Source organism: Scophthalmus maximus, chromosome 20 (genome assembly GCF_022379125.1).
Source record: "Scophthalmus maximus strain ysfricsl-2021 chromosome 20, ASM2237912v1, whole genome shotgun sequence".
NCBI classification, from domain to species: Eukaryota; Metazoa; Chordata; class Actinopteri; order Pleuronectiformes; family Scophthalmidae; genus Scophthalmus; species Scophthalmus maximus.
In genome coordinates, this window is record NC_061534.1 from 1,976,651 (window position 1) to 1,998,709 (window position 22,059).

The 22,059-nt window shown below is 44.8% G+C and overlaps 2 protein-coding genes and 1 long non-coding RNA gene across 4 annotated transcripts in view; 2 read left to right on the forward strand and 1 right to left on the reverse strand.

Annotated features, from left to right (window-relative positions):
* rab27b (RAB27B, member RAS oncogene family) overlaps positions 1-18,952 on the reverse strand; it is a 34,707-nt gene extending 15,755 nt beyond the window's left edge. The window contains exon 1 of the mRNA XM_035608689.2: positions 18,632-18,952. The gene's annotated coding sequence lies outside the window, so the exon portion shown is untranslated. The remainder of the gene's footprint in view (positions 1-18,631) is intronic.
* Positions 40-10,017, forward strand: LOC118285205. Of its 2 annotated transcripts, XR_004785055.2 has the most exons (4): positions 40-285; positions 1,792-1,934; positions 2,023-7,266; positions 9,740-10,017. It is a non-coding gene; the product is annotated as an uncharacterized LOC118285205 (long non-coding RNA). The 2 variants fall into 2 exon arrangements; XR_007030244.1 differs by lacking the exon at positions 9,740-10,017 and having other exon boundaries at positions 7,155-7,448.
* A 1,956-nt stretch (positions 18,953-20,908) lies between the features above and the next one.
* Positions 20,909-21,878, forward strand: brcc3 (BRCA1/BRCA2-containing complex, subunit 3). The gene has a single exon (XM_035608688.2). It carries the CDS (start codon positions 21,031-21,033, stop codon positions 21,811-21,813), a length of 783 nt encoding a protein of 260 aa, XP_035464581.1. The 5' UTR covers positions 20,909-21,030; the 3' UTR covers positions 21,814-21,878.
* The last annotated feature ends 181 nt before the right edge of the window (positions 21,879-22,059 follow it).

Sequence of the window (22,059 nt, forward strand, 5' to 3'; positions counted from 1 at the left end):
ACTGGTGTCTGAATAACTGACTGAGGAACAAAGAAGGAACTGACTAGGTGACTGGATTGAGACCGCCTCCGTGACCTACTGAGACACCGACTGACTGAATAACTAACCACCAACTGCAAGACAATTAAAATTGACCAACTGATCTTATTGAACCGTTTAGTCCGCACACAGTTCTCCGGACCTTTTCCATAGTTCGCTGTTCACACATGAAGAATGCAGCAGGACATTGTCTGGGTCAGACGTTCACGACCTCAGGGAAAAACATTTGGGACGTTCAGGCAAGAGGTTGGTGCCTTGGTATTGCATGGCGTAAATCTTTTAAAACCATTGTCCTGCTGTATTAACACATGGGCTGACTCTGACAAATTCCACTAGGTGGACCGGTCAGAGTCAGGTTCCTGGAAAAAACTGGAAAAGTTCAGGAAATGTTCCTGTTGTTGTTGTTGTTGTTGTTGTTGTCGTCATTCCGGCAAACTCCAGAAAAAAACGTCTGGACCAAATTTTTCCGGTGGTTTATGTCTTAAAAACAGTAGTGGCAGCAGCTGCAGTTTCCAGCTTTTTCATCGCCTGGAGCAAAGTGTTAAGTGTGTGTCTGTGTGTGTGTGTGTGTGTGTGTTTGTGTACTCGGCAGTAGTGGAACAGGAAGCAGCCGCAGGAATACAAGTTCTTGACAGGAGGTGATGAACGTTACAGTCGGCTTTGTGGACGTTCCTCGAAAAAATTAGATGGAACTTGTTTTCCCCTTAATTTATGGACTTCCTGTTTTACTTTGAAATGACTTAGCTTGTGTGTATTTTGCTTTTTTTTAACTCCCTGTCTTTGTTGGGTTTCCCCACATTGTTAGCCACGCCCTCAAGTGTTTCCCCCATGTTCAATTATCCCTACTACTAGATCAACCTTTTCGGAAAAAAAAATAAACCAATCACACGATAGGTCAAGCTGATCGTGAATATATATTAATTTTCTGTGAATGAGTTGTTCTAAATATTACACACTGTAGCTTTAAGTCAGTCACTTATTTGCAACAGCAGACTTATAACAAACATTAGTTGTTGCTGCTCATGTTTATCGGGCGCTGCAGTGGGCGGGGCTGCTGGCTCCCTCCGACTGCCGTATCCTATTTCAAATTAAGTTTATTTTAACGAGACACTCAATTTCTAATATCCCTCTTGGATGATTTAACTATTACACAGAGTGCTTTTCTTTTTTTTCTTTTTTTACAGTGCTACAATTTGCTCAGGGGCTATGTGAAAATAAAAATCTAAGCCAAAGTGCTGTCAGAATTACTTTTACACTTTTATTTTATAACTCGTGTTAGTAGGTGGAAAAATAAGAATAGAGCCCTCCGAGTAAATATTATCACCTCTGCCGAGGAGGTTTATGTTTTCGCCCCCATTTGTTGGTTGCCTGGGGTTCCGCAAAAACCACTGAACCATTTTCTGCGAAACTTGGTGGAAGGACGGGCGCCCTTACCTTTTCATCGTGTCAAAATTGTACAAATTACCACACAGTCAAAAAGAGGAGCGGAGGAAATCCGAAGCGAGAGGACACATCTCTTCATCTATCTCAATGTGTTATCTTTAATTTCTTTGGTTCCACCCACTGATATTTTACCACGGCCTATAGAGAATATCACTACTTCCTGTTGCACTTCAGCCCAGCGACAGTTTTTGTCATTTTATTAATTTCAAAAAAGGGAAACAAATATGTTTCAGCCCTGAGCTTCTGTCGGTCTGCTCATGTATCTTGTATCCGTGTGTGTGTGTGTGTGTGTGTGTGTGTGTTTATCAGTGTGTCTTCAGCCATCGCAGCTTCATTTACAACCTTTGATCATCCACGGAGACCATGACACGAGGAGACGGGCGAGTAGCAGCTGAGGGACGGAGGCTAAAAAACCATCTGCTCCTCTGCTCGTCAACCACTTTTTTGATGGTGTGAGTAAAATCATAACTGTGTGTGTGACGGGAGAGTTGTGTGTGGCTGAAAATAACAGCGTCAACGACATCTCCTGTCCTCTCTCAGCTGGTCGGAGGAGCATCACGCAGCTCGTGTTGGTTGGTGACCTTTAGGCCACGTTGAAAGGTCACCCAACCACGACGTCGACAGTTACCATGACAAAACACCAATCCATCGGCGCCTCTGCAGGGAAACGCTGACGGAGGGAGACGATAACATGTTGCTACTGTGTCGTTCTATTTTTATTTCCGAACAATGTCAGACCTGATGTGAGGTTCAGGGACAGATTCTTTCTCTATCTAGTTTTATTTTCTGTATATATATATATATATATCTATATATATATATCTATATCTATATATCTATATATCTATATATAGATATATATATATCTATATCTAATGGCCTTTCTGTCAAAGGTTACGTTTAAACCACAGGACACATCCCGCTCTGCTGAGTTGCTGGCTCATATCTGTTTTTCTGAAAAAAATCCATATCCTTTCTAGATTATGAAACATGATATCCAGAAACAAATTAATATCCGTATTCCAGTGAACAGAAGATTTAACACATTATTTGCCAATTAACACCATGAAAAAAAACTACTTCTGATCATTTTCATTGAGCATGAGACGTCACATTTATTTCTCCTTCATGTCACTGTGTGTGCCAACGTTTAGATGATTATTAATTACGCAAAAATAGAATTAGATAATTAATTGATCAAAAAAAGTACATGACTATTGTCTTGGTCAGTCTAAGTACAGGTTGCTCTCAGATCTGTCTCATTGATGGACAGATTTATTTTCTCCATTCACTATCATTGTAAATTGAAAATCTTTTAATTGTTTAAAAAAAAAAATTAGTATCAGAACTACAAATATTTTATTGATCCTTGGGAGAAAATTGCGTTTTATCACAGTTGCTCCAACCAAGAATAGAAATACAAACTAACCTGTGTAGTTACTAATGTATAGTACAGTACATGATTACAACAGCTAAAATATAGGTAAAAAAATAAGTATAAAAATGAAACAAAACAACAAATTTGGGACCTTGTGATGTGAGATTTTAATCGACCAAACAATTCACGGATTAATAAAAAAATATATATCTATATCTACAGTCTGTGCTGGAAAACATTAGACACAGTGGATCTCAATGCTACTTGTTCGCAGCCACATCACACATCATGTGGTCTCTCCCAGCTGCTCGGTGAACATGTGACCCTCTGGTACGGAACAGAGAACAGAGACGAGGGCCGTTATCATGACACTGCAGTGAGAGCGTATGAAAATGATAATCATTATGAACCGACGCGACAGCACTTCAAACCCTATCTTGTCGCCATCGGCCCCGTGTCACGTATAGATGCGTCTTTCATTCTGCTCCACGTGATTTGTATAATAGGAAAATGCGCTGAGGAGCAGGAAGTGATGTGAAGAGGCCACTGGCCCAAAAACGAAACTGCTGAGATAAAAAATATGAATTTGAATGTTAAACATGTTTGGTTTTTTTATGTCTGGGTGTTTTCCGATATCAAATTATCATCAGCAGCAGCACAGACTCTGGGAAATGTTCACAACCGCTCAACGGCTCAATGTGAAAAGAGGCAACCAAGGTCCGAAACCAGTCTACCGAGACTCTGACGCGAAGCATAAACACGCTGCGAGTCCCAACGACATCCAGCGGAACCGGAGGGAGGAGGCGCTCCGCAATTAATTGTGTTAATACGTCGGACCCGGTCTCAACCGGTAAAGAACAAAGACACACAACTGACATGAGAGAAGAGTAAATGAGCTCACACAGCGAGCGCTAATTGCCACAACAAAGACGCGCGCAGCGAGCGCTGGTTTAACAATGTCCGCTGGTGATGCGTCCGTAAGTGCTGCTATCACTTTAGACAGCAGAGTGTGTGTGTGTGTGTGTGTGTGTGTGTGAGTGTGTGTGTGTGTGTGTGTGTGTGTGTGAGACGAAGCATGCAGCCATATCCTATAACTGCCGACGATAAAACCCCTAAGAGGCTGACGCGGGACTCGCACAAATCACTGGTGTCCGACGTAAAAATATTACAACCTGCTGCTGCAGAAACATTTTTTGCTCTGTTCGAAAATCGGGCCTGGCCAAATTTTGACTCAGGCTTCCCGCTGTCAGAGACGAAGCAGCAGCACGTAATTCATTTTTCCGATGACTGAGGCACGACGGCGTTGCCGGGAAATGTGCCGTAATAAAAACTTCCGAGGCACAGCACTGACCCACGGACGGTAAATAAGTGATGGACGACGACGAAATGATGGACCTCCTCTTCCTGCTACTGTACAAAAAAATTCAGTAGTTATCGTGGATTCCAAATAACAGTGTAAAACCAAACTTAACAGAAACATGAAGACTGGAAAATACCTAAACTTTCAGAAAAATGTTGGAAGGGGGCGGGGTTTATGATCAATACTGCAGCCAGCCACCAGGGGGCGATCGTCATGTTTTGGCTTCACTTTTTGGGAGCTATCAATTCGTCTTTTTATAATGTTCAACGTCTGGGAGGAGCTACCGGGCTGCTGAGTTTGTATTCCTCTCCAAAAAGTTAGCCTAGCTTGCTAACATGAGCAGAAATGCTAACTTGAGTCCCAGCAAAAATTTATGAAACATTAATTTTTTTATTTTTTCCTCGAGTCAAAACAGACACCAGCGATTTATATTTGATTAACTTAATAACACTGAGATTTTATTTTCAGTTCCCCTTGACAACCCTTTTTTGGGAAATGTGCTCATTTGCATGTGAAGTGTCACCGGTAGCGTCTGAGCTGAGCTGAATGTGTAGCACAATGGCTCAGTCATGCAGTTTCTATCGCCGCCCTGTTAAAAAACACCGCAGGAATGTACCGCACCATTTAAAAACTGTTTACCCAGCGACTGACACTCAGCACAACACAACACAACAACCAAGTCACTGCTGAGGAGGAAAAAAAACTTGACAGCTTGTAAGTGAAAAGGTCACGGGTTCGAATCCCAGTGTGAAGACAAAGCTGCCGCACGAGTGATTATTCTCGCTTGGTCAGTTGTTGTATTTACTAAAAGGGAAACTCCAGAAAATTGTGAAGCCTCTAATATTACACAACAAAAGGACAAAAAGGATCCACGTTACTAGGGCGGCAACTAACGATTATTTTCATAATCGAATTATCTGTCGATTATTTTCCCGATTAATTGATTAGTTGTTTGGTCCAAAAAATGTCATAAAAAGTTGAAAAACGCAATTGTGTTTCTAAAAACGCCAAGATGATGTTTTGTGCTCACACCAAATATATTCAGCTTACTGTCACAGAGGAGCAAAGAAACCAGAACATATTCACATTTATGAAGATTTTTTCCTCCATGAAAACTACTTTTACTACTACCGATTAATCGATTATCAAAAATAGTTGGCGTTTAATCGATTAACTTTTGCAGCTCTAGTTCAATCTCTAGATTTTAATGCATTCGGGCGTTGCTACCGTGTGATTGACAGCTACCAGGGTCCAATGGGTGCAGGCCACAGGTCTCGGTGGGCCGGCAGTGTCTCCTCGAGCTCTCAGTTACTTTTGGTTTTAAGAAAAACAAAATGGGCGCTCGCCAAAACGCCAGTTCACAAACCAATGACTGACGTCACGACGGGTTGTCGCCAGGTCATAACTCCGAGGTTCACTTTCTTTGTCACGCTATCAACACGACGCCAGAGTCAGTCTGTTGGATGGTTCATCTGCTGGATGCACTTTTCGAGAGACGTTCATGGTCCCCAGAGAACTGCAGGACGTTTTGTGACGTCCACAGATTGACGTCGTTCAAGCAGCTAAACAGCAAATCTCAAAGAGGTGGTCGTAAAATTAGAAAGTTACAGGAGCTTAGATTAGAATTTGTGTTTTTCAATATCCCTGTTACATGACCTCTGCAGCGAAGAGGTCCAGCGTGAGGCCGTGCAACAATGGCGAGTCTGAACACACAACAGCTTCTTCTCACACACGGAGTAGAAAACGGTATTAGCCCTGTAGACACACGGTGGCACAATGTGACTCGGGGCTTCGCTCACGTTGTTGTTCTCCCGCCATCGCACAATGGACGCCACTGTAGCTCCCGAGAGCCGGGTTCGTCACGTCCTGAGGTCTGCGTCGAGTCAGCGGAATAAACGGCAGCCGCCGATGTAGCGACCACATCCTGTTTTCTTTTCAGATTAACACCGAGCCGCAGCTCAGAGTCAAGGGCTTTTTATATTTACTGATGACATGTCTTGAGAAGATGGTGCGTGTATTTTTTGGAATGGTTCACATTAGAATTTGCGTTTGAAGATTGGAAGATTTCGCGATTCCGAAACAACTCCTTAAACAAAGTGACGAGGAACATCCCTAACCAACCTACCACCGACCACCACCCCACTCGTAGTGACTTACCCCCCCGAGTAACATCTATAAATTCCTCAGTGAAAAACCCTAAAACTGAATAATGTTCTGAGATTCTGATGTGTTTTTGTAATTTTATGTTGCGGCTCCTCTTCTGCTATTATCCTGAAAGTTTCCCAGAGTAATGTCCTACGAATAAATCATGCAAATTTACAGGAAATGACCTTTTTTTTTTTTTTACGAGTTATTAGCAAAAGGTCCCGAGGCGAGATGGAAGTCAGGCCAGGTTGCATTGCTGTCATTGCTCCGCTCGTTGCTGTTGCCTTCTGCCGCCACAGTTGCGTTGCGGAGCAGCCGTTTGTGAAGAACGCAAATGTCCGTGAACGTTGCCCCCGGTGTTTCTCGTAACTTCTCCTGACAGCCCCCTTAGTACAGCTTCAGCAAAAGTGAGAGCACAGGAAGCAACATATCCGGAAGATTCTCGCTCTACCCAGGAGCCGGCCCTGGACCCAGATGTTCCGACAATGTTCCCGTTGTTGCTTATGCGTGAACGTCAAACTCCGGAAAATGTCCAGACACGTTTTTCAGAGTTCATGCTTGAAAAAAAAAAACCTTCAGACTGTCGAGATAATCTGCAGGACTTTACTTACAAACAACTTGGAGACTGTAAATGTTGAAATCAAATCATTGCAGATTCAATATGTGTTCCTTTCAAATGTTTTAATGAATAAACAAAAGCTCGAGCTCTATCTGTTGGTGTGATATTCGTGGTACCCGGAGGATGAAGCCTTGTAAAACATTTGGTGATCTCTTTGACTTTTCATCTAGAGGCATCATAAGGTCAAAATCTCAATTTGTCCCCGACTGGTTCATCGACTCAACTCCACGTGATCCCCGATGATTTAAACATCAACCAGGCTGCAGCTGCGACCTCGTCGAGGTATTTATTCAACTCTTGGCTCAATCCGGGAAAGATCTGTGAACTCTTTCTGAACTCTGCTCGAAATTGGACAAAACCCTAATTCATGTCCACGCTCTTACAATTGACTATTTTCTGTCTTTTCCTCTGTTATTCGTTTGATAAGTGGATAATTAGAAAAAATGGCATCTACAATAAACCACTACCCTTAACAACTATTAAAAAAATGTCTATTATTCCACAAGTTCTGGCACAAGAGACGTCTCGGTTAATATAAGTGCTCATGGGTAAATAAAAGCAATCGACTGTTTTGTAGAAAATGGGAAACAAAGAGCGGTTCTCCCACGGATCACAATCTGATCCAAACCCCGCACGCAGTCTGAGGCTCAATCACGTCGTCCGACAGAGTGAAAGTGCTTTTTCTGGGTAAAAGTGCAGAGATCAGTGTCCGTCCTTCATTAATTATCAACAGTTCATCAGGACCGACAGACAACATGTGACCTTCTTACTGAGGACACGAATACGGGAGGAAAAGAGAGGAAGGAGGAGGAGGAGGAGGAGGAGGAGGAGGGAGGAGGAAGAACAGGATAACGACATCGCTACGCTTTAAAAATGTATGAGTCTCCAGCAGATCGCCTGCGAGCTGTGTGTGAGTGTGAGTGTGTGTGTGTGTGTGTGTGTGTGTGTGTGTGGCACTGAGGTGTTAGCATTTAACAGTCGGAACAGTGGAGGATGAGGAGGTTAAAGTAAAAGATTCAGCGATTATTTCATTTTGTCGTCTTTGTCCTTCTTGCATCATGTGCTGCTTTGTGTGTGTGTGTGTGTGTGTGTGTGTGTGTGTGTGACTTAGGTATTTACCAGTGGATTCTATTGTTTGTCACATTTCTCACACACACACACACACACACACACACACACACACACACACACACACACACACACACACACACACACACACACACACACACACACACACACACACACACACACACACACACACACACACACACACAGCTGATTATATTTATGTGTGAGGGAGAGAGAGAGAGACACCTCTGTCTGACTTATGAGAAAGTCACGTCAGCTGAAGCCCGGAGAATGAGTCACGAGGAGGAGGAGGAGGAGGAAACAACGCAGCCAAACAGAAGAAGAAAAAGAGAAGTTAGACGAGGAGACGAAGGAGGAGGAGGAAAGAAAGAGAGAAAGAAAGGAATGAGAGACACGAGGACATGAATCGGATTTTACTCTTTCTAGTTTTTAACGTTTTTAGGGGATTTTGCCAAACTCACTGAAGATTTGTGACATTCGATTTCTGGAGGACCTCATCTGTTCAGTCTCATGTCTGAATAAGCACCAAGTCGCTTTCATATTAAAGTCTGAACTGACAAACCCTCGAGCAGCACAGGTGGTGGGGTTTTTTCCAGACACTTTCAATTCAGCAGCAACATATTCAGTCAAAATCTGAACCACTTTCCTTTCAGAAGATGTTTTTTTTCTTTCTTCGCCGGCGAGTCGCAGCTTAATGTTGAAGGCGAGTCAGGAGAGTTTCTACGCCCACAGGGAGCAGGGGGGAGAATGCAACAGGACACTTGTTGTTAATTATCACCACATGGAAAACAACCAGCGGGTTCTGGCTCCTGCTCCAAATTGATCCGAGAGTTTTCAGAACTCAGAGCTGCCAGAGAAAATCCTGGCGAGAAAATCCATGTCGGGGCTTGTACAGTATATACGGCCAAAAATGTTATCAAGTCGATATCAATAATTATCCTGGTAAAGTTAACTTAGAGAGAAGTTTGTAGTTATGAACTTTTCTTTGCTGGCAACCAGTGGAGTCGCCCTCTGCTGGTCATCACAGAGAAAACAGGCTTTAGACACTTCTTCAATTTCTGGCCCCACAGATTATGGTTATACCATTCTCCTATGAGCAATATGCATTGTTAATATTACTACTGATTAAAAATGATACTGCGATAATTATTGCTATCGTTTTATCGCCCGGTCAGATGAATCGTCTCGTTTGCTTATTCTCTGATTTAGGCACAGTTGTTGTTGTACAGATGAAATTACTAACTATGTGACGTTTGTCTTCAATTGTTCAATAATTATACTAATAATAAACAATAAAAGTGGGTTTGTAGGAAAAATAAAATCCATATTTCTAATGATAAAAAATTTGAAGCCAAAACTGAAAACGTTTAAATAATGGTTGCCCAACTGCCAGACAAATTAGTAACCCGGGAGAATAAATTAAGTAATTTACGTACAAGTGACTCAATTAAAATAAAATAAATACAAATTTAAGATGTTTTTCTTTTTAGGAGGTGGTTAAAATATCCCCGTTTCAACAATATTTGTGAGAATTTCAGTTTGAGGCAAAATATTAAAAATGTAAGCCCGACATGTAAAATGCAATAAAATATTTCCCTGCCAGTGTCTGTGGACTGGATGAATAAATAACAACATCAAGTGTTGATGTATGGCTTGAAATCTGCAGTGACTCCCAGTGGACTCGGCTCTACACGAACTCAGACATGAATAATGGATCCCTCCTCCCCCTCCTCCTCCTCCTCCTCCTCCTCCTCCTCCGGACCTACCAGAGAGAAGGAGGCCGACCGCCGCCGCAGCCTGGGAACCTCCACTCGTGTGGAAGTAAAACAATCTCTGAGACGCGAACGAGGACGAGACGCTGAGACGGACACGCAACGAGAGAGAGCGAGAGAGAGAGAGAGAGAGAGAGAGAGAGAGAGAGAGAGAGGATACTACTGTGGACGGAGGAAGAAGAAATTTGTGCTTTTATATTGAAACTGAAGCTTGAATCATGAATAAACATCTTATAAGATAAAGTAATTTCAAGTTATCTTACGTTTTTACTTCTTCCTTCATCTGTGACTCATCTACGTCGGCCCGGAAGTGCAAATCACAACGCCACAAAAAGGAAAATACAAAAACAACAAATCAAAAAAAACACGTTTTGTCAGTTTTCTATTAATTTACCGTTGTGTTTGTTAATGTTTTTGTTGTGCTTTCCCATTTGTCGTTGTGATTTGCACTTCAGGGCCGTTCTCATCTCACCAGCGACGCCTCATTCGTATCACCTGACCTCTTGGACTGGTCCCTGATTGGACGAGGGTTTACCTTTCTCGATGCCAATTTACTAGAAACCAGAAGAAAAAAAACTCAAACAACTAAAATGTCACTCGGTAGATGTCAAACCCAGACGCTGCACGTGTCTGGGAATCGTAGATGACTAAAGTACGAACTGTCCTTTGTTCAGAGAAGGTAAAATTTGACAACATGACCGTGCCTTTACAGAGAGTCAGCAGAGTGACACCTCCCTCTCTGAACATGGAGCTTTGATGAGGATTTATTCTTCTTCTCTGCTGCAGCTGCGGATTTTTTCCTTTTTCAACAACTACAGCACTTTGTCACTGTAACGAGAGCAAATGTCGGGAATTAATTAAGGCCAACCCTGAATTTGATTTATAAGCACAGAAATTATAAATCAGTGGAGCCTGACATCGTCTCGCTGAGAAACAAGAGCACTGACGTGTCATTTGAAAGGAACACGTTCTGATTGGATGTGATGCTTTAATTAAACAGAGCCGATGTCCAATCCTGAGACAGGATTTGGACAAGCTGCTGACGACGGCAGAATGAAAAAATTGTCAATTTGATCAAAAAGAGAAAAGACGCGTGAGCGGCTCCTCGTCTTCATCGTGACCAGTAACTCTTTGCACTTGGATGACAACAACCCCACCTCCTCCTCCTCCTCCTCCTCCTCCTCCATCCCCACCTCGTTTTCTCTCCTTTCTTCACCTTCTCTCAGCCTCCGTCACCAGGCAACTGGCCGTTCCTTCATCCCTCCCTCTCTCATCTTCGTCACTCCCCCTTTTTTTCTCGTGCTTTAAAACCTCCTCTCCTTCCTCCGACCACACACTGCAGAGTTTACACAATCAATCTTCCGTTGCTGTGGATTAATATTATTATGAATATGTCTGTAGAAGACCAGCAATGTAATTACCAGAACATGTCAAACATCCCTGCTCTCACCCATCTCTGAAAAATGACATAATTAACCAAACACAATTTGTCGTAAACGCAACACAACCCAGATCCAGTTATTTTTTTCATCCTTTTGATGATGCGACATCGCCAGCGAACGTATCCGAAGGTTTCCTAAAAGGAAGTGAAGAGAGTGAACATCACACTTCCCCCAGCCTCATGACCACCGGCGACGCTTCAGCTCCTCTCGTGAACTCGGCCGTCCTCACAAGTGACGTCCAAAGGACAAGATGGCGGCGGCGGCGGCGGAATATTTTAGCTTCATTTTCGTACTGTGGGAGGTAGAGGAGACGCGTCGTCCATCTTTGCTAACTGGCTGGTGCTGCTGCGTTCCATTATTCCCTCGCAACTCGGAACTCGGGGGTTATCGTTCCATTATACCTGAAACCGCAGAACTCGGAATTACCGACCTCCGAGTCGGTGGAAACTCACCACCCCGAACTTCGCAGTTCCGAGGAAAATGGAACTCAGCATCAGCCAACGCGAACTTTTCTTTCACTTTAATACATCGTTCGAGTCGACGCTGCGTTCACGTAACTCCTGACCGGGATGAAAAGGAAGCTCAGCTTTGGGGAGGGAGGAGATATGAGACAAAAAAAACCTAGGAAATATGACATGACACGCTGAAATATTTTATCCATATTCCCATAGTCATCCCGACACGTGGCTGCTGGACATGAACGGACGTGTGACTCTTTCTTTGTGAAGCGTCTCGGCCTCAAACGACGTCACTTCTCGTTGCCCTCGTCCTTTTGTTCTTCCTCTTTCTCTGCCCCACATTCTCCTCCCTCCGTTTGAATCTCCGTCGTCCGCGGCTCTTGTCTCCTGCCGCTTCTCTCATTTTCTTTCATTTCCAGACTAGCACAGTTTCTCCCTTGAAGTCGTCCCGTTCCAATGAGCCGCGGGGAGACGTCTGACGTACATCAAGCGAACTCCTCTCAGCGTGAGAGAGGAGAGACGAGCGATCAAAACAAGTCATAAAAAGAAAAAAGAAAACCCTCACGGCCTTTAGAACATTAAATAAAATTAAAAAAACTGAGATGAATCAAAAAAATTAAAAAGGCCATATCAGTGGGTTTCAGGGTTTAACGAACGTTTTCCCAGCGCTTCTGTCAAGCACTTATTGTTGCTAGGATACAACAACTCTAACGCGTACGTATTTTTTAACGTATTATTACATCAAACCTCAACAGACGTCCACACTATTGTTCAATGGCCGCATGTCAATTTTAGAGCGTAAATTCCTGGCCAGCCTGTGGCGGCTCGGATCGGTGTCTCCTTCGCTGCCGTTGTTGACAGTGTTGATATTGTAAGCCCCGCCCCTTCTTGAGTTTGATTGGACGGCGACAGGGAAGAGACATTGACGAGCGTGTCCTCCAAAAGTTTTTCACGGGTTACGAGTAAACACAACGCGAGAATATCCCGCCATTTTCTGTTGGTAGGGGACGTCGGGAGGATCTCACCGCCGATTGGACGTCGAGTCACGCGGATATTTGAATCAAATTTCACGTCTTTGCGTTATTCGCGTCGCCGCGAAATTCTCAACTACTTGTGTCTCAGCATTGACGTTGTACCTAATCTCATAGTGCAGAAAAAATTGCGTTGCGCTTGGTGTGAAGGCGCCATTCAGCGTTTTGCTTAAGAGAACTGAACTTCCAGGCCTCAGGTTGTTAGCTTATGGGACGTAACTTTCAATGTTCAAAGTTCGTGTCTTATTAAAAACACAATCGGAATCTGAACAGACTTCTTCTGCCTGGTTCTGGGGACAGACCGTCCGACCCTGGTTACGTGATTAGATCTCCTGGTGCCGTATCGAATTTCCCTTTGTTCAAATCGAGAGAGACAACTTCAGAGGATATTCGGCATTTATTGCAGAAACAGAAACTATGACTCCAGTTCTGCAGAAAAAAAACTGACAAATTTTCCTCCCACAGCGTGACAGGGGGGAAAAAAAGGAAGATGGTTCCACCAAATCACAAAATGTCAAGGCAGCAATTTAATAGAGGATCACTCTGCCCTCGCTCGACTGCCTGTCAAAGTGGAGAGAGCAGTGATGTAAAAAAATAAATAAATAAATATATATATATATATATATATATATGTCAGAAGAATCAGAATGTAAAGGTTTTCCCCAAAAGAACCAGAGGACATTGGAAATGCTGTGCAAAAAGGTTCTTCCCTCCACATCTCATCATTAAAGCATGTTAGATGCAAAGGTATTAAAAAAAACAACACTTTACCTGTCAGGCAACTGAAAGAGAGACGAGAGACTGACTCGTATAAGTCACCCAACGAGTACGAGAAGAGGAACCCCTTATGCGGACCAAGGAGGAGGCGGGAGGAGGGAGAACAGACGGACCAGTCGATTCATCCCGAGACTTTTTCCAGGAGGAAAAAGAAAAAGACGGCAAAGAAGCAAAGAGAGGGAACGAATGAAGGATGAGAGGGAGGAGAAGAAGACTGCGTTTGGTCCCGCGGTGCCTCCGCTGGCAGTGACATATAGATCTCATTACTTTTCAATATATTAATTCATGGTCAGTTTTTTATCTGAGCGTGATCTCAGCCCCAACCGGTTCCCCCGTGTTGATGTGTTGGTGCTTTTTATCTGCTCCGACCAAAAATGTAATCATGTTCTTAGTTGCAAGGATTATCAATCAACGTGTGTGTGTGTGTGTGTGTGTGTGTGTGTGTGTTACCCTCTTGTGTATTGTCCCATGTGGTGTCACACACGTCTGGAGATTGTGTGTTATTCTGAAAACCCAATCCTGAAACAAAAACGTCTTCAGGCTACATCCATACTAGTTCATTGCAGTTTTAAAAACATTGTTTTAAAACTAAAACGAGCATTTTTAGTCTCGTACATGTACTCATTGAACTACTGCCACAGCACCAGATATCACTACGGCAACGTGGCGTCGTTCCTCTACACCGTGGAGCAGGTAGGCGGCGTTAAGCGGAGGAGGAGCTTATGTACTCGTACTTGGTCTGAAAAAAAGAGCTATCGGTGCATCCCAAATGAAAACATCTCCGTCCATAGTAACACGTCATGTGAACATTTCAAGTACACTGGTCATGTGTGTGTGCCGGTGTAAACAGGAAGCGCACATCTGAGAAGTCAATTTAAAGCCCCAGTGTGTCATTTTTTTCTGGCGGCATCTGGTGTTAAAGTTTCAAATTGCAAACCACAAACCAGCTGAGCACCCGACAGGGGACACTTTATGGCGGCGCACCGCCAATCCCATTTCCCTTTTGTCAGAAAATTCGACGTGAACGCGACGTTTTCTGGACCGTTTAGTTCAACAACCGTATTCAACGCGACGTAGAAACATGGAGACTCACACGGAGGTCGGGTCCACGTCATGGAACTATATTTAACTCATATATGAACACATAGTTACGGACAATATGTTCAATTTCTGTGATGAGATCTTCTAAATATTACGCACTCTAGCTTTAACAAAGACAATGAACGGGAGAATTCTGTTTGATTTTCAGTACATGACGTTTCGAGAAAAGAGATGGAGGAATTACTCAGAGATCATTGTTCCTCTTTTGTACATAAATCAACGTTAAGCCTCCATCATTAAAACTGCAGTGTGTGGCGAGAAGTTCCAGCCATGAGAAGTTGGTAATCCTGGTTTATATACGACGAGTGAGGATCCGAGGGGGCGGCGGAGGGGAGAGAATGTACTGCCGAGCTAATTTACTGTCCAAGAAGAAGTCGTCCTTTATTGATCCAAGTCGTACCCAGAGAGCTCAGTCTGTCCAGCTCTCACTCCCTCTCTCTCTGCGGAGTGGCGAACTTCTAGGAAATGGTTGGTTTTTTTTAACAAATCGCCTCAAGAATAAATGAATAATCTGTGACAATATTAACTGTTTCAGCTCCTCGCAAATATGCCAAATAAATAAGAAGAAACTGAAATACGGAAGTGTCATATTTGAACTAATCTGGCAGTACTCCGGACAATGCTTCCGTAACATCCTGATGTCATAATGTTACAGAAGTTCCTGCAGGCGCTGGGGGCAGGTTGCCCAATCACAACAGAGTGGAGGAGCCAGCTGGCCAATCAGAGCAGACTAACCAGGCTTTAATCGGGAGGGAGGGGCCTTAAAGAGACAGGAAGGAAAAAACCAAGTGTTTCAGACAAGAGGCTGTGAAAGAGGAGCTGCAGGAAACTGACGTGTGCATGTGAACCTTGTCAAGTAATAACCCAAATTAAAAATCATGAACCTGAAATACGAGAAAAATATGTCCCCTTTAAATTTAACCAGCCAACTGTGTAGCGTCGCTTCGCCGCCTATAATCACCGCGCTGATAATTGTCGGATATTAAAAGCCGCGTAGTCGTCATCGCAGCGGATGATTCATGCTGCGGACACATTTTTCTGAAGCCCTGTGGTGTAAAAGGCAGGTGGAGACGAGGGCGAGAAAAAAAAAATGCAACACGGGGTGTTTTGCCGTTGACTCATGAAACATTAAAAACCGGATTATTGTTCTGTTGTCTGGAGTGATGAGTCCCAACCGACTTCATTCTGACCCGCGTTCATTCATTCCAGCTCCAGCGCTTCGCAGCTCGGCTCCTTTTTGCCTCCGAGGAAGAAGAAAGGAAAACAACTTTGGGTTCTTTGGCTTCCGACAGAGCAGATTATTTCTGAGACAAGAACCGTCTCTGTCAGTAAGAAAACTTTAATTCTGCTTTTAGAGAAGGAGCGGAGTGTTGCTGCAGTGGTAGCTGCTGTCGGCATCAGGTTGGAAAATCTCTATCTATGCATTCATCATCTTAGGGCGAAGGCCGATCCCTGCTGCTCCTGGTCAATACGCCGCGGGCGGGCGGAGGAGGAGGGTGGAGAGACAGTGACGGGGACGGGGAGCGACGGAGGGGGAGACGAAAAGGCCACAGTGGTTTAGGAGGAGACGTCCCAGTGTTCAAAGGTCACACGAGAGTCGTCGCAGCGAGAAAACACCCGAGCTGAACCCTCACAGGCTGCGACTCCCTCCGGAGTCCATGGTAATGTTTCAAACATTACCATGGAAACTAAATGACAACGGCATCGTGGGATCTATATGTGGCAAACGCTCCGACGGTGATTACAGATTATGGTTTATCTCTCGGTCACTCAGGGAGGGAGGGAGGAGGGAGGGAAGACGAGGAGGAGATTTGGGTATAGGGAAAATGGGAAAGATAAACTGTACATAGACGCAAAGGGGAATATGAATTGCGACAAAGGCAGTTCACTGGGGCTGCAACCAACCATTATTTCCATAATCGATAGATCTGTCGATTACTTTCTCGATTAATCGATTAGTGGTTTGGTTCATAAAATGGTGAACAATGTCGATCGTGTTTCCACAAAACCCAGAGATGATGTTTGTGTTTTGTCCTCACACCAAAGATATTCAGTTCACTGTCACAGAGGAGCAAAGAAACCAGAAGATGTTCACATTCAAGGAGCTGAAATCAGAGGATTTTGACTTTTTCCCCCCATAAAAACTACTTGAACCGATTAATCCATCATCCAACTAGTTGGCGATTAGTTTAGTAGTCGATTACTAATCGATTAACTGCTGCAGCTCTATCATTTTAACTCTGGCGAAGAAGAAGAAAATACCAGTCAACTTGAATCTGCAGGAGCGACTATGTCTGTTGCTTGTGCTAAGAATTAAATCGTTTCATAAAATTTCTACAAATTAATAGGGATTTTGAGGAAGCCGAGGTCTTCGGTGCGTAATAACACCAGCAGATTTATAACATTTAATCTGTAATGTCCACTGTGGGTTCATCAGTGAGGAATATCAGCCTGGAATCGACAACTGGAGACGGGAAACAATAAAAAGCTGCCGGCGGCTCGGGGGAAACGCCACAGCATTACCGTCACCAATAAAAGACGACTTCCTCTAATTACCTCTGCTCGCTTCTCCGTGTGTTTACGAACTGATTTATGGGTCGACAGATTCCGTGATGCTGCCGGTGGGACGTACAGAGGAGATAATCATCATCACTGTCACGACGCTGGTGCTGGTGGAGCTTCTCGTGTGTCTGAGATATCAGGGTCTGACCTGAGCTCGCGAAACTCCATCAAAAAATTTTCATAATCAAAGATTAAAAAATGACCAAAGCTGAACGTACATAACATAAAACTATTGCATTGTCAAATTGTACAACCTCACCGATGTGGGTTTTTTTGGGGGCCGATACCAATATTAGGAACGTATTTGAGGGGTTGATATTTAAAAGTTTAATCTTAACTTACAGTATATTATAAATAACTATACATTAAAAAAAGAAAACAAATGGAACCAAAAACATAGAATTTGAATTAAGAAAAAAAATTCTTTATGTGAAATGTAAAAATACATTTACACCTTTTCTGTATTGTTTGTTTTGTAAAATATACGTTTTCATATCGGAGCGTGTTGGCAAATGTAGACGCCGATACTGACGATGATGTTGAGGAAGATGCATCTTTAGCTTTGTCGTACAGAAGTTCTTCTCACAGGTGTACATTTTTATACATATCGCTATCGGAAATGTTTTACTGCTGAACATCGGCATCGGACCCCAGAAAATCCACATCTGTCAAACTCTAGTCTTAAATATTATATATATATATTTATTTATTTTAACCTCCAAATCCCAAAGTGGATTTAAACACCCTGAAGTATTTCAGGCTCTTACACCAAACAACCCTGAGTCGACCAGGTGAACTGTCCAACTACACACACACACACACACACACACACAGTACACACTGTACAGACACACACACACACACACACACACACAAACACACTGTACAGACACACACACACAAACACTGTACACACACACAAACACACTGTACACACAAACACACTGTACACACACAAACACACTGTACAGACACACACACACTGTACAGACACGCACACACACACACACAGTACACACACACGCACACACACACAGTACACACACACACACACACACACACAAACACACACGCACCAACACAAAAAACACACACACACACACCCACCCACACGCGCCAACACACACACACACACACACGCCAACACACACACACACGCCAACACACACACACACGCCAACACACACACACACACACACACACACACACACTCAGATCAAGGTGCTGGTCGCTCGGAGGCTCCTCATCCTCCACCGGACTATGACTCACCCTCCCGCCCGCCGGGGGCTGATGATGCTGGGGGCGACGAGGAAACACGGAACCAACGAGCTGAGCAACAACCCGCGTGTGTGTCCGAGGCCCGGGCCACGTGAGGGGGGGGGGGGGGGGGGGGGGGGGGGGGGCACTTCACTCACCTGTTCTGTGACGTGACGGAAACAACGTGTTTCTCAGACGCTGCTCGCAGGTGTCTGCTGCTGCTGCTGCTGTCCGGCCACTGCGTCTCCTCCCCCGCCTCCGAGACGTCGCATCGCTCCCACGGTCCTGATGGAGAGGGGAACCCCCCGGCACAGAGGGGCCGGACCCGACCCGCTGCGGAGCTCGGTGTGACGGCGGCCCGGCGGAGTGTTGGTGACGAGGAGCCTGGAGGAGCCTGGAGGAGCGGAGCGGGCTCACCTGTGTCACCGCGGCAGAGTCCGACGGGTCTGACGGATCAGGTCGCTCCTCGGCTTCCTCAAAGGGGCGGAGCCGCGGAGGGTTGACGCTGCTGCTGCCGCGTTCAGGGCCCCACTCCTAAACCTCGGATGTCTCAGCTGCTTTGCGAACAGGAACTTCCTGTTATTGCTGGTGGTTAATTGCAGTCATGGAATTCTTTTTTTTATTCTTTTCACGTAGCAGTAGTAGTCGTCAACTGACTTGACTTGATGGCTGATTTTAAAATTCCTTTATTTCTAATTTCTATTGATCTACAATTCGACTAATTATTGGTTATTGATTCATTTGTAATTTTCTTGAACAAATATTGTTTATAATCTTCTGACAGCTGAGTTGAGATGTGATATACACAGTGCGTGTGTGTGTGTGTGTGTGTGTGTGTTTGTGTGTGTATCAGTCTGATAAAATGTTCTTTCTATTTTCCCATTAATTCTTTTATTGATCTAGTTCCAGATTAAGACTTGTAGACTTTTCATAATAACCTATAAAGACCAGGATTTTCTTTTTGTTGTTACACTTTTTATCTCTCTGACAACAAAAATAAACAAAAATACATCAAAAATAAATAACTAAATATAACACATTTCCAGTACATTCAATTTAGCATACATCACTTCAAGAAACAGAAAAATATATATATATAAACAAATGATAGATTTACTCAAATTCAATAATTTCACCAAGAATCTAAAAATGTGAAGCTCATAATTACGGCAGCAAGTGAAGGCAGCATTGTGCGTGTGTGTTTGTGTGTGCGTGTGCGTGTGTGTGTGTGTGTGTGTGTGTGCATAGTTCTAAGATATGAGGCCACTGGGTCCTAACGCCGGCAGGTTTGCCTGTTCCTCGTTCACTTTGGACTAAATGTTCAACAGGTGGGAAAAAAAGAAAAAATAGAAAAGTAAAAACACTATGTTATTTTATTTGAAACATCTTCTCGTATTCTCATGGAATATGACAAACTGCTATTTAAATGCCACTCTCATTGGCTGCGTTTTAGTCGTCATGGATACCACACGCCTCTGCAAATGGCCTATCAACTCCTGAACAGACACACGCACACACGCGTTATTAGCAAGCTCATAGTGACTATGGGTGACAGTGTCGTGTGTGTGTGTGTGTGTGTGTGTGTGTGTGTGTGTGTGTGTGTGTGTGTGTGTGTGTGTCAAGCAGCGTGCAGGATCAAAGTTTCACCACCACCACCACCACAACCTGTTGCCATAGAGACGTGAGAGCGAAGAATTGTTCATGTGGATGACAAAGAGTCCAGAAAAGTAGAGCTAAAAACATCACAATGTCCAATCCACCATTTTGTAAAACAGTGAGGCTCAAACATCACATCTGTCACGTTCCTTCATATCCCGTTGAGCCAAGATGGACGACTCGTCTGCACTAAAGCTCATACTGTAACAAAAATTAACCCAAAATATACGGGCGCGGCCATCTTGCTCCCTTGACGTCATTTGGGGTGGAGCCGGGATATCAAGGTCCCTCCCACACACGCAACGGACCATTTGCGAGTCCATCTCAGCTGTCAATCATGATGTTTCACCCTGTTTTCATAGCATCAAATAACTAATCAAAACCAAAACTTGTCAGAAACATGAACACTTGAGTAGACATCAGTGTGATAAGAGATATACCTAAAATCACAGAAACTACTTATTTAAAACCTATATATTTTTGCTGCTAACAAGGAGGGGGGCGGGGTTTATGACCGATACTGCAACCAGCCACCAGAGGGCGTTCCAGATTATTTGGACTACTTGTCCCTTTATTGCCTATTATTATTTTAACTAATTCATGTATCTGTTAACTTATTGTATTAAAATCACTTTTGATTTAAAACATATCATATTTTAACGAGATAATTTCATGATAAATGTGATTAAATATAAATAACACGGCAATGTATACAGAGCGGAACCTTTGTCACGCAGGAGCCGGCTGCTGCACCAGCAACACGGACTGTTTTTGGTGAGGCGCGGGAGAACGCGGAAGTGAAGCCTCTGCTCCTGCTCGAGTCTTGTTGTTGTTTTCTTCTTCTCCTCCTGAAGGATTATTAGACTATTAATAATAATAACTACAGACTGACTGAGGAACCATGGCGGTGAGCGCCGTCCACCTGGAGTCCGACGCCTTCCTCGTGTGCATGAACCACGCGCTGAGCACCGAGAAGGAGGAGGTGATGGGTCTGTGCATCGGCGAGGTGGAGACGTCGCGCATCGTCCACATCCACTCCGTCATCATCCTCCGCCGCTCGGACAAGCGCAAGGACCGGGTGGAGATCTCCCCCGAGCAGCTGTCCGCCGCGTCCACGGAGGCGGAGCGGCTCGCCGACATGTCGGGCCGGCCGATGCGCGTGGTCGGCTGGTACCACTCGCACCCGCACATCACCGTGTGGCCGTCGCACGTCGACGTGCGCACGCAGGCCATGTACCAGATGCTGGACCAGTGCTTCGTGGGCCTCATCTTCTCGTGCTTCATCGAGGACAAGAACACGAAGACGGGCCGCGTGCTCTACACCTGCTTCCAGTCCGTGCAGGCGCAGAAGGGCTCCGAGTACGACCGCGTGGAGATCCCCGTGCACGTGGTGCCGCGCGACGCCATCGGCAAGGTGTGCCTGGAGTCGGCCGTGGAGCTGCCGCGCATCCTGTGCCAGGAGGAGCAGGACACGTACCGCAAGATCCACGGCCTGGCGCACCTGGACCCCGTCACCAAGATCCACAACGGCTCCGTGTTCACCAAGAACCTGTGCAGCCAGATGTCGGCGGTGAGCGGCCCGCTGCTGCAGTGGCTGGAGGACCGGCTGGAGCAGAACAAGCAGAGCGTCGCCGAGCTGCGGCGCGAGAAGGAGAAGCTGCTGCGGGAGCTGGCCGCCCTGTGAGCCGCGAGGAGGGAGGATGGAGGACAGGGTGGAGGGAGGACAGGACAGGATGATGGAGGGAGGACAGGAGGGTGGAGGGATGGTGGAGGGAGGGTGGATGGAGGACAGGAGGGTGGAGGGAGGGTGGAGGACATGAGGGAGGACATGACGGTGGAGGGTGGATGGAGGACATGAAGGAGGAGGGAGGACAGACCAGAGACCAGGATCACTTCTCAGTCTGATGCTGCTCAGAGGGAAATGACTCTA